This window comes from Pongo abelii, chromosome 9 (genome assembly GCF_028885655.2).
Source record: "Pongo abelii isolate AG06213 chromosome 9, NHGRI_mPonAbe1-v2.0_pri, whole genome shotgun sequence".
NCBI lineage: Eukaryota > Metazoa > Chordata > Mammalia > Primates > Hominidae > Pongo > Pongo abelii.
Genome location: NC_071994.2, coordinates 32,775,044 through 32,793,240, shown reverse-complemented (window position 1 = coordinate 32,793,240; position 18,197 = coordinate 32,775,044). Strand labels below are relative to the sequence as shown.

The window sequence follows — 18,197 nt, the reverse complement described above, 5'->3', positions numbered from 1 at the left end:
GCTTATTTGTAACATGGTTTATCCTGGTATTACCTCATCTATTAATTCACTTGCTTGTTCATTCATTTAGTCAAATATTGGTTTAACACTTCCTGGGTGCCAGAAAACTGTTGCAAGTGCTAAGAATAATCAGAAAATACAAAACCAGAAACAAAACCCACCAATCCTCATGGGCTTCTATTCTAGTAGTAGAAATACACAATAAACAAATGAAATCGGTTATATAGTATGTTAAAAGGGAGAAGGGTCATGGAGAAAACATAAAGCAGGGAAGGCATGACAGGAAGTGCCAGAGGAAGCTATAAGGTTAGAAGAGGTGGTCAAGGAAGGTCTTCCTGAGAAGACAACATGGTAAACTACAGGCTCCAAGCTGAGCCATGTGGCTTCTGGCTTCTTTTGAGGATGCAGAGTTTAAAAGGGCATTAAGAGAAAGATGATACAAATTCGAATATTGTATCATCTATAATTTGCCCATCGAGTAAGTTGTTTCACACCTCAGGGGCCAGCCAGACAAGAGAAAGGCAACGGTGATTGTTATTCATTGACATTTAGAATATTGGGTGGGATGGGATTGGGAAAAATGAAATCCCAGTACGAAGTTTCAGAGAATTAAGCTAGTGCTTGCTAAGTAGTTCGTTTATGTTGCTTACAGAGCTAGCCACTGCTTTCCCCAGCTCTGGCTCAAGGATGGGGAAATCCTCTGACAATGTCATGTGCAAGAAGGATGTTCATCTTGCCTCCAAATCCAGTATCAAAAAAGTATGAATGGGCCAGGTGCGGTGGCTCATGCCTGTAATCCCAGCACTTTGGGAGTCTGAGGCGGGCAGATCACTTGAGGCCAGGAGTTCGAGACCAGCCTGGCCAACATGACGAAACCTCCTCTCTTATAAAAATAAAAAAATTAGCTGTGTGTCTGCGGTCCCAGCTACTGGGGAGGCTAGACAGGAGAATCACTTGAACCCGAGAAATGGAGGTTGCAGTGAGCGGAAATGGCGCCACTGCACTCCAGCTTGGGTGAGAGAGTGAGACTTTTATCTCAACAACAACAAAAAAGTATGAATGGCAGAACAGAAAGTATATGATAAGAAGAAACAAGAAGAACGAAGGCAGCAGTATCTTAAAGAACAAGAATCATATGAAAACAGATTGCTTATGGGAGATGAATGTGTAAAGAATGGCCTTAATTTCATTTGTGAGGCCCCACCAGGAGCTAAAAAAGGAAACAGAGAAAAAAGAAAACAGGAGAGAATGAAGACAAATTTAAATGGCAGAAAGAAGCTCCATGAGAAAAATATACCAAAGATTACATAAACAAAAAAAATTAGCCCTTTGATATTCAGGTTAGAAATATGAACTGCATTAAATGTCACAAATGGGATCATGTCACTGCAGATTGAGACTGTCCTTTGTTTGGTCTTTCTGGAATCAATGCAAGTTCAGTTCCCACTGATGAGTAAGGTAGGCACTAGACATGATTTATTTGTTTCAGAATTTATATAGAGGACAAACAAGGAAATAAGATAACGTTTCTCTTTATTTTCTCAGTAAAAAAAAAAGAAGTAAATAGATCTTCATTTTCAGGCTGCCTGGAGCAATTGCTTTCGACATTTGACACAAGAAGGAGAATTTTGCTTCATGTCACAGTGTCTCAGAACTGAATCTGTTTATGTCTACATATCCTGGAATAGGAGCTGCACATAAGATGATACAGGGCAACAGGTCCTCTTGCTTGGTGGAAAATGATTCTTTGAATGGACTTGTTTAGCTAAGTCTCTGCCTGCCCTTTGCTGTCAGGAAAGAGAGGCAGCTAGAGATCTTCCTCCTCCTTCTTCATCCTTGCTGCTCTGCAAGCTGCCTCTTCTTCAGCACTCTTGTTCCTGCCTTTGGCTGTTCCTCAATCCCATGTGGCTCTCTAGGCCTGTCATGCTCTTATATTACAAATCCATAACAACTTCCCATTTTTTGTCTTTTAAAGACTGAGAAGAATGTCATTTTCTTGTGGTTCTTCTCAACTATGTGGGTACAAAACATGGATTTCACAATTGCTTTAGTCAGGGTGCTTCCCATAACACCGCATCTTCAGGTGGGCAGAGGGTAGTACAATGCTGGAGTTGAATTCTAAGAATGTAGAACACTCACTCCAGATCTTCCTGTATTCCTGCCCACTTTGTCACAGGCAGAACAATGTAGGAGTGGAGATGTGATCTCCAGAGCCACACTGTCTAGTTCCAATCCTGGCCCCATTGCAAACTATCTGGGTAACTTCGGGAGGTTACTTAACCCTTCTGTACCTTAGTGCCCTCAGATGTAAAGTGAAGGTAGTAAGAGTTCATTCCCCCTTGTAGGATTGTTATAAGGATTAGATGGGTTAATATTGGAAAATCCCTTAGTGTAGAGCCTAGACATAGTAGGAGCAATATTAAGTGTTTGTTAATTAAACAAAACATGTTTTGAATGGATGGTTTTGTGGGATAGGAAGGTTTGGTTTAGCGCAGTGGTTGGCCTTTGTTCATCATAACGTGACCTCGGAGCCAAACTTCAGTGTCCAGAGGCAGTCTCTTAACTACAGCACATCCCACAAGGATGAGTATAATAGGATATCCTACAACAAAGTTTGCTGTATTTTCTGAACAGTGTTGCAACTCATGCAAGAGCTACATGGCACTCCAGAATAAATAGAAATACTAATAATCAGAGAATACAGATAACTAACTCATATGGTTCATATGATCTTCCCTAATCCTCCAACAACCCTTGGAGGTCAGTGAGGCCGGTGCTGCTGATCAGCCACCCATATTCACTTCCCCTTTCTTTTATAATAGAATGCCTGAGTTTTGTCAAGCTCATGGTCACCCAGCCAGTGACTACATTTCCTGGTTTCCTGTATAGCTAGGCATAGCCACATGACTAAATTCTGGCCAATGGAATGTGAGTAGAAATAAAGTGTGCTATTTCCAAATTGTGCCCTAAAAAGGAAAGGACATGGGCTCCCTTTGCTCCTTTGTCCCCCTTCCCACTGGCTGGCATGCAGTTATGATCAAGTGAGCAGCTACATTGGACTCAGAGATGGAAGCTGTGTATTGAGGATAGCAGAGTTGCCTAACCAGCCCTGTACCATTTAGGTCTGAAATGCTTTATTGAGAGAAATAAGCTTTGATCTTGTCTATGCTATTTTGTTGGTTTTTTGGGAGGCTCTTTTTGTTATAGCAACATGGATGATACCTAATATAGAAGGTGTTACTATCTCCATTTTACAAAAGCAATATGGTAGCTTAGAAAAATTAAGTGACTTACCCAAGTTCACACAGTTTGTAAATGGCCATGGTGGGATTTGACCCCAAGTGCTCTGATGCTAGTGCTGGGGCTGTTAACCATGTACCATGCTATTTTGTCTCTTGAGCCCTACAAGGTAATGATCTGGGTTTATGGGAAAGAATAGAAGAGAGACGCCTGTTCCATTCCCCCTAGTTGACCATTCCTAGCTATGACCAATGGTTCCACCCAAACACGTATACTTTATTCATTTCTCCATAGATGCATAATTGTGTGTGCTCTCAGTCCATAATGAATGTGTTGATTGTCTATGAGGTTTGACTTTTTATTTTGATTGTCAGAGTACAAGAACCCATGTCTGGTTTCTGCAAACAGACTTAAACCCAAGGTCAAGCCCAGGTGCAACATTTAAAGCATAAACAAGGGAGGCAAGCAAACTACCTCTAAGACAGCAGCACTGGAAAATAACTTCAATCCAAGCATGTCAATCCCAGTAGTTAAACATGACTGGTTGACCCAGGCCTTGCAGGAGCCCAGAGGCAAGGAGGGAATGTGGGTGAGCCGCAGGAGCTTAAGCTAGTCAAAGTCAAGTTCAGAGGCCAGTGGACCTGCACAAACTTGAAAAAGGCTCAACAACTGTTGTAAATATTTGCTTGCTACTGAGTCCTGCTCAAGTCATCTCCATATCACCATGAATGAAGTCAGACTTTTAGGGAAAAGTGGTTAACAATCTGTTTGGATTTCTGCGGTAGCAGGGTGGATCATATAATGCTTACTCCTGACACCACACCTAACACCTATTCAGTTTTTCAGCTTTACTCAAAGCCTTCATGACTTAGCAGGTTCAGGTTAGGCGACCTTCTTAGGTAATCCTAACAACAGCTGGCCTTCCCTTCTCTCAGCACTTTTTCCCCGTGTTGTTGCCTGATTATTTGTCTATGTCCACGTCCTTTGCTGCTGTACTCCCAGAGCCCAATAGGCAGGGGGCCCAGGACACAGCAGACATTCAGTATATTGGATGACTCCCATGGGGTAGTGGTTATGGATGAACATAACACGAGAGGCCTTCTCTCTCAGAAGAATGTGATGAAATATGCAATTGATGAACATCCAGAATCCAGATATTCCCCTATCTTGAAAATTGCACTTCCAAGCCACACTCTCAGTGCCAGTGAGAGTATAAACTAGCTCGAGCATTGCAGAAAACAATCAACAATATGTCACAAGAACCTTAAAATGTTCAAATGACTTGAACCAAAAATGACCTCTGAAAATAGGTCCTAAGGAAATAAATACAAATGTAGAGGAAGGATGTCACTGTACTGTTATAGAAGAAAACAATTTAAATGTTCTCAGTAAAGGAGTATGTAAATAAAGGAATAGTCCTTTGATTGCAAATTGTGTAGCCATAGGAGAAAAATATCACATTTTGGAAGAAGATTTAATGACTTGCAAAAAGTTTTATCTGATAATGTTAGGTGGAAAAAGCAGGATATAAGATTATGTATTCTGTAGGATCCATTGTAAAACTTTCTTCTCTCGCTCTCTCTCACACACACACACACACACACTCACACACACACTGCTTTACATACATATAAGAGAGAAAATATTGGTAAAAATGTTACCTGTTTATCATAATCTTTGAATGATTGTTTGTCTGATATTTTATCCTGCATTTTCCAAGCCTCCATTAGTAAATATAAAAAATAAGTTAAGGGCCGGGCGAGGTGGCTCACGCCTGTAATCCCAGTACTTTGGGAGGCTGAGGCGGGTGGATCACGAGGTCAGGAGAACGAGACCATCCTGGCTAACACGGTGAAACCCCGTCTCTACTAAAAGTACAAAAAAATTAGCCGGGTGTGGTGGCGGGCGCCTGTAGTCCCAGCTACTCGGGAGGCTGAGGCAGGAGAATGGCATGAACCCGGGAGGCAGAGCTTGCAGTGAGCCGAGATCGCGCCACTGCACTCTAGCCTGGGTGACAGAGCGAGACTCCGTTTCAAAAAAAAAAAAAAAAAGTGAAGGTAAAAACAAATTCCCAATTATTATTTCTACGTTTCCTCTGTTTTTTTGTTTTGTTTTGTTTTTGAGACGGAGTCATGGTCTGTCACTGGGGCTGGAGTGCAGTGGCATGACCCCGGCTCACTGCAACCTCTGCCTCCCAGGTTCAAGTGATTCTCCTGCCTCAGCCTCACGTGTAGCTGGGACTACAGGCAAGCGCCACCACGCCCAGCTAATTTTTGTATTTTTAGCAGAGACAGGGTTTTGCCATGTTGACCAGGCTGGTCTTGAACTCCTGACCTCAAGTGATCCACCCACCTTGGCCTCCCAAAGTGCTGGGATTACAGGCGTAAGCCACCAGGCCTGGCCTATGTTTCCTTTTATTGCAAACATCAGATCAGTAGCATGGCACGTGAGGCCCAGGCGGAAAAAGGCACATCCATGTTCTTCTCCTCAGGATAGCTCATGCTATGGCCATCACCAGACACCAGGGGATATCTGGGTTGCCTCCTCCTAAGTAGGCAATTATTCATATTAAAGCGGGAAAGATATGGTACAGCCAAATAGGCAGAGCAGAAGGTATGTGCTGCTACTGCATATAACACCACCGCTACTTTTTAAAGCAAATCCCACCTTCTTCTCTTGCTTGCTCAAGCCTGTTCCACAGTGAATAGGAGTCATGGAGCTGTGGTGATGTTTACTCTCTTCCCTTAAAGCCAGCAGCCAATACTGAATTGTAACTCTCTTTTTTTCTTGTTGTGTTCTTTTCTCTTCCTTTTTGCCTAACTCTGAATTTACCTCACAAGGCCACTGTGAAGAGAATGAAACTGAAATATGTAGAACATTCTCGGCCTCTCTAAGGATGGGTGGAATCAGAACAGAGTAATTACCCCTTGTGCTGTTTTGTATGCCTGTCATCCAACAAAACATAATGTTCATTCTCGCCATTCTTTTCTTGCAATACTGATGAAATAAAATTTGTCTATAAAGATTCCTAGCTGAGTACTCAAACGTTTTTCTTGAACATTTGTTACATGGTCTACTTTGCAAGCTTGGTTTCAAATTTCGTGATACCAGGATTAATAACAGTATGTCTTGTGCCAGTATATTTTATTTTCATTGAGTTCTGAAAATTGACTTCAGAGAACAGCATTTTTTAAATGAAATTTTTATTTATATCAATAAAAATACCCATGAATTCATATGACTAAAATATTAAAACCTAGAACCCAATTTGTTTACCTAACCAATCACTTGCAATTACCTTTAGGTAATTGTATTGGTTTGGTTTCAAGTATTTTTTAACTAGGGCTGATTTTTAGAAGTGTTTTCATTTAAGCTGTAATTATAGTCGATAGAACTTCCATCTAATATGTGACTTTTTTTAATTTTTAATTTTTTTGAGATGGAGCCTCACTCTGTCACCCAGGCTGGAGTGCAGTGGCACGATCTTGGCTCACTGCAACCTCCGCCTCTTGGGTTCAAGCGATTCTCTCGCCTCAGCCACCTGAGTAGCTGAGACTACAGGTGTGTGCCACCACGCCCAGCTAATTTTTGTATTTTTAGTAGAGGTGGGGTTTCACCATGTTGGCCAGGCTGGTCTCGAACTTCTGGCCACAAGTGATCCGCCTGCCTCGGCCTCCCAAAGTGCTGGGATTAGAGGCGTGAGCCCCCGCACCCAGCCTCCTATGTAACATTATAAATTTATTGTCATTACTTGTAAGCCTGCCCTTTATTTTAAAATACAAGATATGACAAGATCAGAAACCAGTCTTGTTTCTCCATTTCTTTCTCTAGAAATGATTCTTTAGGAATCCAAATCCACAGTAACAAAAACAAAGGAAAAAAAAACACATGCTGGACAGTGTTTATATAATGAACAAAGGTTAACATATGACTGCAGGTCTTTTATTTATTTTGTTGATATTTGTGTTGGTTAGTTAAGAAGATGATTTGCTCCATTATTTCAACATTTATTTATTCAACAAACTGTGGACTTTGGAGATGAACAGCTGAAGTTAGAATCCTGACTCTATCCCTTAACAACTGTGTAACTTTGGGCAAGTTATTTAACCTCCCTGTACCTCTGTTTCCTAACCTGTAAAATGAAGATAACATTAGTATCTAACTCATAGGGTTGTTGGGAGGGTTAACTAAGCAAATAGACAAAAAGCTTAGAATAGTCTCTGGTATATAGTAAGTGCTCAATAAATTATGGATGGGAGGATTCCGACTCACATGGAGTTTACAGTCTTGACAGTATGGATCGGGCAGGTAGAAAAAGACACCGAATTACACAGCCAACAGCATCTTTACAATTGTTTTTAATATAGGAAAAGTATAGGGTGCTAAAGATTAATTTGTGGCTTTCTTTTCCAATGAACTGCTAAAGTTCCACTTTTATGCCCAAGATTCTTATCAAACTTTTGTAAGATGAAGAACATGTGAACTTTCCACTATTATATATCCACCCATTATATGTAGTTGTACTGGAAAAAATCAAAAGCTGATAACTTTTAATTTGAAGATGATGGTATATACTATGTATATATATTAAGGTGCTTAAAGATAAATCCTAGCACCTGAGGAGGTGTAGAAATCATTTAAACTCTTTGATTACAATGACAAACTAGTCAGTAACTTACCAAATATTGTACTAAATATTACTAAGTATTTTATTCTTCAACATAGCTTTTTAAAGACACAAAGCTTTTCAAAATTCCTGGTCACCTGCGAGTAAAATTTGGGGAAGCAGATTTCTCCAGTGTTTAAAGAAGCCAATTTGGCAGTGTACCGGAGTTGAATACATTTTTCCCATCTAAGTTAAGTTGTTTTTCTCTGGTAAAGGAGGAAATCAACACCCATCTGTACGGAGATAAACGTTTCAGAGTGTTTTTATATTAAATAATTAGTATACTAGTTTAGTAAGTGATAATCCACAAATAAGAAGAGCTAAGAGAGAAAAAGAAAAGCATCCATCCATCCTTTGGTTGCAAATAATACTTACATTAGCGTATGGCAAAATTTAATTTTGTACAGAGTAATTTAACCCAGGATTGCTCAATTTTTAAGAGCTGAGAAAGCATAGTTATAGAGCGCAAAGCCCCACCCAGCAGGGTCTAAGTATTCCGTCTGCAAAACTGGCAGGCCACCAACGGCCGCGTCCCAGGGCGGCCTGAAGGACGCTGATAACCGGGAGCCCCGCCCTGGGTTCGGCTATCCCGGGCACCTGGGACCGGCGGGGCGAGGCTCTCCAATTGCTGGACCAGCGCGGGATCCCTCCTTTCCGCACCCTTCTGGGTATCTCCGGGTCCTCAGGCCTCCTTCGGAGAGCCCTGCTCCGCGCCCACTGGGCTTCCAATCTTGGCCTGCCTAGCGCCGAGCAGCCAATCACAAGGCAGTCCTCCCGAGGGGGCGGGACGAGGGGGTGGTGCTGATTGGCTGAGCCTGAAGTCGCCACGGCCGCGGGGCTACAGGCACATTTGCCTGCTAAGGGTGGAGACCCACGAGCCGAGGCCTCCTGCAGTGTTCCGCACAGCCAACCGCACGCCATGGCTGACAGCCGGGATCCCGCCAGCGACCAGATGAAGCACTGGAAGGAGCAGCGGGCCGCGCAGGTACACCCTGTGCTCCCCGAGCGGGCCCGAGGGTCCGTTTAGAAAGCGGGGGCGTCGGCAAGTGACGGCCCGGCTTCCCCCAGGGCGGCGCTCAGAGGGACTGTACCGCGGCTAACTGGGCAGGGGGTATCCCCTTCGTTGCAGACAGACTCTTACATGCGCGGGAGCAGGGGAGGGGGTTCCGGGTAGTGGGGCGCGGGACTGCAGGCTTTGTTGTCCGCAACAGGCTCGGGTGGTTGCTTCAGAATTTTACACTTTTGCCAACTGGGGCAGAGGTCGCAACTTGAGGACAGAATGAGGGCTCATGGGGAAAGAGGCAGAGAGCTGCAGCTGCAAGGAAGTCAATGAGGGGAGAAGTGGAACCAGGCTCTAACGCTGCCCTTCTTGAAATACTGTTTACACGCTTTCATAGTTGTGGGGTCCAGCAGGGCAGGGATTGTGTTTTACAATCTTGATGTCTCCAGCACCAGTCACAGTGACTGGTACGTACTATGCACATTATTAAACGACTAAATAAAAGAATTTTTACATCCATTGTCTCATTTGCACTTCAGAATATCGAGCCCAGCATTTTAGAGTTGGGGGGTGACATTAGGGATTGGTTAATGCGTTTATTCTATTCTTTGAGCGCCTGTAGGTGCTAGGCACTGTTCCGGGGCAAGGTGTACAAATTCCAGTGAGACAAGAACAACACCCTTGAGAAGCTGAGAGTCTAGTCTGGGAGACAAGACACATAAACAGATGATTACACTCCAGCGTGGTGAGGGCTCTAATATAGGTTATCTGTAGAATGTAGAGGGAGTGACCAGGTGGGCCAGACAAAGCAGGTGACATTTGAACAGGAATTTTTTTAAATGAGTAGGATTTTAACTTGGTGGTGGGGGAGACATTCCTGGCCTGTGCCCACGGGTGCAGAGTCTCAAGAGGGCATATATGAGGAGGTTGGATTAGATGAGACCGCATCTGGTCTGAGTCTTCTGTTGGCAGATTGGCCCAGGGAGTCTAAAGGTCTTGCCCTGTTCCCTGGCTGCTGGTTAATGGTAGAGAGAGGATTGCAGCCCTGTTTTCCCCATTCTGCCTAGTGCTCTTGCTCAAAACTCAGGTTCGTGAACTGGGGTATTAATGCTAAGGGCTCATGGATTGCTTTAATGGTTCCCTGTTTGGGAAAAGGCTGCCATTCTCCTCCAAGGGCCTGGAAAATCTTCCCTCTTGGCCCTGTTCTTTGTTATATACCATTAGGATGGTTCATGAGCTCTTAAAGTGAACCAGAGAGACGTAGAGTCTTAGTAAAGGATGTGCCACTACTTAGTGGCAGAGACAAGGTTAGAATTCAGCTTCTTGGACCCAATTGGGACTCTTTCCTTACCCAGTGGGTGCAAATCCTGGTTCACACTGAAGTTTTCATGAATACTTGGTGAATTGAGAAAAGTGTAGACAAAGTAGTGAGATTTTTACAAAACAAAATCTTTTCTTTTCTTTTCTTTTTTTTTTTTTTGAGACGGAGTCTCGCTCTGTTTCCCAGGCTGGAGTGCAGTGGTACGATCTCCACTCACTGCGAACTCCGCCTCCTGGATTCAAGCAATTCTCTTGCCTCAGCCTCCCGAGTAGCTGGGATTACAGGTGCCCATCACCACACCCAGCTGATTTTTGTATTTTTAGTAGAGATGGGGTTTCACCATGTTGGCCAGGCTGGACTGGAACTCCTGACCTCAGGTGATCCGCCCGCCTTGGCCTCCTAAAGTACTGAGATTACAGGTGTGAGCCACCGCGCATGGCCAATATTTTCATTTTTAAAGGACTCCCCTTTATTCTGAGACTAGCTGCCTTCTTCCTTGTTTGGGAGAATCATGAACTGTTGAAGTCCCTGCTGTTGATTTACCTTACATAGTTGCCCATGTGAGAAATGGCTGACTCAAAAAGCACATCTATAGTTGGGAGGCTCTTAATTGAAATATGGCCATCCCCTTTGTCCATGACATCTCAGGGCACTGTGTACATCGTCCTGATTGGCAGTCACATTGAGGTCTTATTGTTCCTCAGTTTTAGCTGCTCTGAGTAAAAACCGCTTACTTCTTTGAGGCACTTCTGCCTCCCCCCAGGGCCCTCCAAAAGGAATTATGCATGTGCCTTATAGCCTATATAATTTTCAAATACTTTTTTTAAATGAAAAATTTCAAATATTCAGAAAAGTTGAAAAAATTTTTCAGTGTATATCTATATATCTGCCATCTAGATTCTACAAGGAACATTTTGCCTTGTGTCTTTTATTATGTTACTCCATCTGTCTGTCCATCCTTTAATTCATTCAAGTTGTTTCATGTATTAGCAGTTTGTTCTTTTCATTACTGAGTAAGATTCCATTATATGAATATACCACCATTTGGATATCCTGTTGCTGGATACCTGGGCTATTTAATTTTTTTTTCTATTGTAAGTAAAGCTGCTGTGGCTGGGCATGAAAGCTCATGCCTATAACCCTACCACTTTTGGAGGCTGAGGTGGGAGGATTGTTTGAGCTCAGGAGTTTGAGACCAGCCTGAGCAACATGGTGAAACCCCATCTCTACAACAAATAAAAGAAGTAGCCAGACATGGTGACACATGCCTGTTGTCCCAGCTACTCGGGAAGTTGAGTTGGGAGGATTGCTTGAGCTTGGGGTGTGGAGGCTGCAGCGAGCCATGATTACACGACTGCACTCTAGCCTGGGTGACAGAGGGAGACCCTGTCTTAAAAATGAAAAACAAATAAAGCTGCTATAAAAATTCTTACATAAGTCTTTTTGTGCACAGATGCTTTTATTTCTCTTAGGAAATACCTAGGAGTAGATTTATTGGATCATAAGGTAAGTGAATGTGTTATGAGAAACTGCTGAGCCTTTTTCCAAAGTGGTTGTACCATTTTATATTTCATCAGCAGTGTATGGGAGTTCCAATTGCTCCACATCCTACCAACTTTTGGTGTTGTCAGTCTTTTACTTTTAACTGTTGGGTGTGCAGTGGTATCTCATTATGGTTTTAATTTGCTTTGCTCTGATGACTAATGATGCAAAGCATCTTTTTACATGCTTATTGACCATTGGTATGTATTCCTTTGAAGTATATGTTCAAATTTTCTGTCCTTTTAAAAATTGAATTGCTTTTAAATTATTGATTCATAGCCCATATTTTAAGTTAAATCATGTGGAATCATGTGTAGGCTAAGTGTTATAAATCTCAACATGTATCATGGTATAAACATATTAGAAATTTATGGCTGGGCGCGGTGACTCGCTCCTATAATCCAGCACTTTGGGAGGCTGAGGTGGGCAGATCACCTGAGGTCGGGAGTTCAAAACTAGCCTGACCAATATGGAGAAACCCCGACTCTACTAAAAATACAAAATTAGCTGGGCGTGGTGGCACATGCCTGTAATCCCAGCTGCTCGGGAGGCTGAGGCAGGATAATCGCTTGAACCCTGGAGGTGGAGGTTGCAGTAAGCCGAGATTGTGCTGTTGCACTCCAGCCTGGGCAACAAGAGTGAAACTCCATCTCAAAAAGAAAAAAAAAAGAAATGTATTCCTTTCCTACATGAATGGCCCAAAGTGGTTTGAGGTTGAAGGAGGTGGGTGGGTGCTCTGCTTCCCACAGTTATTGAGGGCACCAGGCTGAAGGAAGCTCCCCCTTGGTCAACACATGGCTTTTATGGGCGTCACTGTCCAGCACAGAAGGCTCAAAAGCATGGAGAAGGGTATATGAGTGTGGGGAGGTTTAGGGCCCAGGGTCATTGCCACTTACATTCTGTTGGCTAGAACTCTGTTACAGGCCACACCTGGGGTAGTCTACCCCCCTGTCTAGGAAGCTGACTCTACTATATTATCCAAAGCATACATTTCATATTTGGTGAAAATCTGTCCAGCCATTTTCTTGTGATGTGGCAATGGACATGCAACATAATTTCTTTTTAAAGAATATGTCATTTTTACTTTCTGACATTAAGATATTCTGTTAGAAAATTATGACAGTAACAGATGGTATTTAAAAAAAAAATCTCCCCTTGCTTGGTAAATGCTTTTATCTAAGTGGGCAGCTTTGTGCTAATATGCTCTCTTCCACTTCCCAATTAGTTTTGATGCTTTACTGATCTAGGAGAGCTTTACGGTTTGGGACTACTGTAGGAGAACACTCTGTTGCCTCCTCTCTCAAGAATCAGAGTGTCCTGTTTTGGAAACACAGTCAACCAATGTGAAAGCAATTTATTGGGCATATCTTCTGTGGCCAGATTTGGTTTGCTGACAGGTTAATTGGGAGTTTTGTAAACTTTAATAAGTGAGCATTGAGTCAGATGTGTTCATGAGTATGACCTTGATCCACTTAAAAATTCTTATTTCTTTTTCTCTCTTGGCAGGAGGGAGATGGTTCTGCAGGTATTCCCAGCCACTTTGAAGGGAACTTAAATGGGAACTTTATTGCTCGCTGCTTAGAATGCCATGGGCTCTTCTTTTGAGATACTTACCTTTAACCCATTTCCTCTTTTTCTTTTCTTTTCTTTTTTTTTAAGTGCAGCTTGCTGCCAGTGCTCTTTTCTTGGGGGTAAATGGGAAATGTTAATAAGTAGCTTCTGATCCCTTTAAAATGGGAGAATTTGAACATTTCAAACCTTACCTTTTTATACGGTTCTCGTATTACCTGGGAGAGAGGTTAAGTCTTAGACTATCCATTTCTGTAAGTGAGTTGCCTATCCATTATAGCCTGTGAGGGTCTATATTTTTTTAGGGTAACCCTGGTAATAACTGCATTGATGTTACACTGCCAACATTTGGGATGGAGAAGGGATGACTGAGTGACTTAACCTTTGGTCCACATGTGCTTTCATTTCTCCTGAAATATACCTAGGCATGGGATCACTAAGTCATTATGTGCAGTGGGAGAGACTATGGGAGATGGGATAGAAATTTTTAAGGTTTCATTTCTTTTTCTTAGCTTTTCCATGGTGGGTAGGTCTATGCAAACCTACCCCCAAAGTCTGAGGAAGCTGAGAGGCCAAAGAAAGAGGTTGACAAATCAAGTTTCTCAGAAAGAAATGTTTAATAGGGACTTACGTCCAGAAACCATGTCCGTGTCTTGCGTGCTGGCGAGACAAGATGGTGGATCCCACACCATTACCCGTCAGACCCAGGGCTTAATACCATAGAGAAGGGCAATTCAGAAGGGAGGTATGGCATGACTGAAGTATGATAATATCAAGGTTGTTTGACCTCAGGGCAGGATTTATAGTAAATAGGGGCTCTTTCACAAGGAATAATAGATAAACTGGAAATCTTAAAACTGGAGTTAATCAGAAGTCAGCATGGTGGATCAGTATCTAAGATGGAATTGCTTTAGCTTCCACAGCAGCCAATATCTAGACCACCCTTATTATTTTCCCATAGACTAAGAAATTTGAGGGTCAGGACAGTCTTTGGTTTCCTGTACGTGGATGTACAGGTTGTAGGCACTTGAATCTTTGTTGAATAAATGGAGAATGTTAGGCAGTTATTTGCTAGAAAACGCTAGGCACATTCTTTATCACAGAATGAGAAGACGTCATTATGACTCCTCTGGGACTGACAGGGGCAATTTGCATTAACCAATCTTTTAATTAAAAGTGGAAGAACATGTTTAGGTTCTTGAAACTTCTGTGAGTAAAGGGAACTACTAAGTGGAAAGTGTAATATGTTGATAAAATATTTCACCAGATGAAGCCAACCTTTACTTCTCCCAGGAAAATTTCTTCATTTATGTATTAGTTCTGGCCAAAAGAAGCCTATAAAGGCAGCAAAGTCAAAATAGAATTTTACTTTAAGTCCCTACCTCTAATAATTGTGCCAGTTTTTAGCCAAGCTAATTTCTGCGGCAGTTTTCATAACAAGTTTGTCTAAAAGTGTTTGATCAGAATTTATAAATTAAAATATTTATCTCATTTTTTGGAGGGGAGATGCAGGGAGAGGGATAGGCTGTTGCTGCTTCCTCCTGCTCGTTAGAAAGGCTTTTGGCCATATCATATTGGTCCATGGTTTAGTTTATTTGCATGCTGAATCCACACACATTTGTTGTATGTTTGTTAGTATATTGAGCAGTGTATTAGGGATCAGGGATACAGATGTAAAAGGAGTACACAGTCTAGAGAGGAAAAACAGTGACAGGCTGGGCGCAGTCGCTCACGCCTGTAATCCCAGCACTTTGGGAGACCAAGGTGGGAGGATCTTTTGAGGTCAGGAGTTCGAGATCAGCCTGGCTAACATGATGGAACCCCGTCTCTACTAAAAATACAAAAATTAGCTGGTTGTGGTGGTGGTCGCCTGTAATCCCAACTACTTGGGAGGCTGAGACGGGAGAATCGCTTGAACCAGGGAGGCGGAGGTTACAGCGAGCTGAGACCGTGCCACTGCACTCCAGCCTGGGCAGCAGAGCAAGACTCCATCTCAAAAACAAAAACAAAAACAAAAACAAAAACAATGACGTAAACAGGCAATTACAATATTTTGTTATATGGGGCACAAGAAGATGCCCTTGGCCCTGCTTCATGGGTGGTGTGGGGTAGGATAGAGAGAGCAGTTCAGGAGAGGCACGTATGGATGTCATGGGAGCTAGCAGCCAGGAAGATATAAACGTGTTAACAAGAACCAATGCTACTTTTCCAGAGAGAGGTCTTAAAATTGTCCAGCCATAGAGAAGCTTTTTCTATCTTTAAAAATATTCTGGCTCTAAAGTTATTCATTGAGTTAAAAACAATAATTGCAAGTTGGAGGAAATCTCTTTGCCTGTCGTTACTCGTTACATGTAACAAAGAAACCTGTGCCACAACACTGACATCTCTGCAAAGTTACTTAAGTTTTCTGAGTTTGTAGTGTCGCCCATTAAATGAGATTAATAACATCGATCTCTGGATTATTGAGAGGCTTAAGTGAGATAACTTGCGTGGTCCATTTTCTAGCCCCACCCTCTCATTTCATCCAGTAAATGTTCATTGCATTAATTATTTTCATCTTAAATACACCGCATCCTGCTCCTCACCTTCTAATATTAATAAATACTCTATCTTTCAGTTTAGATCAGTTCCTCTTATCCAGTGTTGCGCTAAACATCCCCTGAAGTTGGGGGATCTTTTCCTTTCTAGTTTTTGCTCCCTGGCTTCCCTTTTCTGTTGCTGACTGTTGAAGCTTTCCTGTCCCACTGGCTTTGAAGGTAAATTGTATATACATGCGCTTGTGTGAGGAAAGCTGTTATATAAATGAGGACAATTGATCTAACTATTAGAGTGGGGAAATGGAAGAGATTCTGAAGCCTCCATTTGTAACTTAAAAACTCAGGTTTCATTTCTTAACAGGATTGATGTTAAGGAGGGGATTCCTTCATTGGGCAGGAGGGAAGACTGCCATAATTCCAGCATTCCCACTCTTAATAGTCAGTGTCATCAGGAAAGACCACCTCAAGCTTTAGTACTTTATTCATGTATCCAACTCTGCACCTGCTGCCTTTGGGTGTGGTATTTATTCTTGACCATATCACCCTGACCCGGTAACCAGAAGGGAATATGTGATATGCTCTCATCTCTCCCTTGGGGGCAGCTCCCTCCCCACGTTGAGGATGCTGGCATGTAAATAACACTCTTGTCTGTTTAGTGTTCCTTTTACTAAGCTTCTTGGTATCTTTTCTCATTCTTGTGTCTTTTATGGGATGTCCCCCTTTTTTTTTTTTTTGAGACGGAGTTTCACTGCTGTTGCCCAGGCTGAAGTGCAATGGCACGATCTCGGCTCACTGCAACCTCCGCCTGCTGGGTTCAAGCAATTCTCCTGCCTCAGCCTCCCAAGTAGCTGGGACTACAGGCACCCCTCCACCGCACCTGGTACTAATTTTGTATTTTTAGTAGAGACAGGGTCTCTCCATGTTGGTCAGGCTGGTCTCGAACTCCCGGTCTCAGGTGATCCACCCGCCTCAGCCTCCCAAAGTGTTGGGATTACAGGTGTGAGCCACCGCGCCCAGCCTGGATGTCCCTTTATTTTTTAAAGGCTTCCTTAAATACCTTGTTTATATGTTGAAAAGAGCATTTAAAAAGTGGACAGATTTGGTTTGCTCTGGCTCTCTAATTATTTTAACTTCATTATCACCCAATAGTTCTAGGTCAGTGGTTTTCAATCCTAGCTTGAACAGGAATCATTTAAAAATAGCCCAGGCCTCACCCAGGGCACTTCTATCAGACATCTCTAGGGGGGATGGCCCAGGCATCAGGAGGCTTTAAAAAGCTCCCCAGGTGATTTCAGTGCATTGCCAAGGTTGAAAACCAAAGCTTTAGGTTTAAACTAAAGGTGAAGTTGCTCTTTTTCTGGTTAATTTTCTACTTTAGAAAGTAGAAATTTTTTTTCTGGTTCATTTTCTACTTTAAATTAAAAATAAACCTACAGAGGGTCACACGTATTAGCATGTCACAGAGGGTCATACGTATTAGCAACATATGTATCTTCAAAAGAGTGGTGTGACTGGGTGGTGTTGATTGGACCCTTAAACTGTGACAGTTTAGAAGGGGCTTTGCTAGATGGGTTTAGGGACAGAGATGGTAGAGTGAGAGAGTGGATGGAGGAGTATGCATCTGTCATGATTACTAGAAAAAACTTCAAATGCTTTGCTCCTTCTGCTACGAGGTCATGTTCTCACAGCCAGTGAAGTGACAGCATATATGTGCTGAATGTGTGGCTTGCATTTTGCATTTAGCTCTTTTAATTCATGTGTTAACCTTAGGAGGTACTTATCATTCTATTTTGCAGATGAAAATGGAGACTCATAAATAAGTAACTTGCCAGCAGCTACGTAGCTGGTAATTGGTAGAACTGGAAGTTGGACCCAGGCTCTAATGCTGGCACTCATAGTTTCTCCCTGCTGCCATGTTGGCCTCTTCCCACTTGGATGAAGATATAACTCTAGTGGCAAGGGCATTTACTAGTGTGTGAGAGGGTTTTGTTTATTAAGTTTGCAAATTGGACGGTCTCCTTTATTCAGTGTCTTTTTTCAGGCAGCTCACAGGTCTTTTGTGGTTTTGTAAGTGCCTACTCCCCACCATATTGCCTTCTAGAGAAGAGGCAGGAATTTATTTTAACGTACAGGACAGACATGCATGGGGAGTAAAACTACAGACTCCACTCTAGGTGTGTGGAAGTACTAAAACTAGTGCTTTTCTCTGTGTGTGAAGTTGGTCTGTTGAGTTTTGTCATGGACACCGTTGAGTTCCTCTCCCAGATGGAGGTGGCATAGCTTTGCATCACCTACATGTCTCTCCTGATTTCCAGTGACCAG

At 42.6% G+C, this 18,197-nt stretch overlaps 1 protein-coding gene and 1 pseudogene across 1 annotated transcript in view; both read left to right on the top strand.

Annotated features, from left to right (window-relative positions):
* The first annotated feature begins 687 nt into the window (after positions 1-687).
* LOC112135430 (corepressor interacting with RBPJ 1-like) lies at positions 688-1,457 on the top strand (annotated as a pseudogene).
* A 7,266-nt stretch (positions 1,458-8,723) lies between these two features.
* Positions 8,724-18,197, top strand: part of CAT (catalase) — a 33,396-nt gene continuing 23,922 nt past the window's right edge. The window contains exon 1 of the mRNA NM_001131267.2: positions 8,724-8,891. Within this exon, the coding sequence (NP_001124739.1) occupies positions 8,826-8,891 (66 nt within the window). The 5' untranslated portion in view covers positions 8,724-8,825. The remainder of the gene's footprint in view (positions 8,892-18,197) is intronic.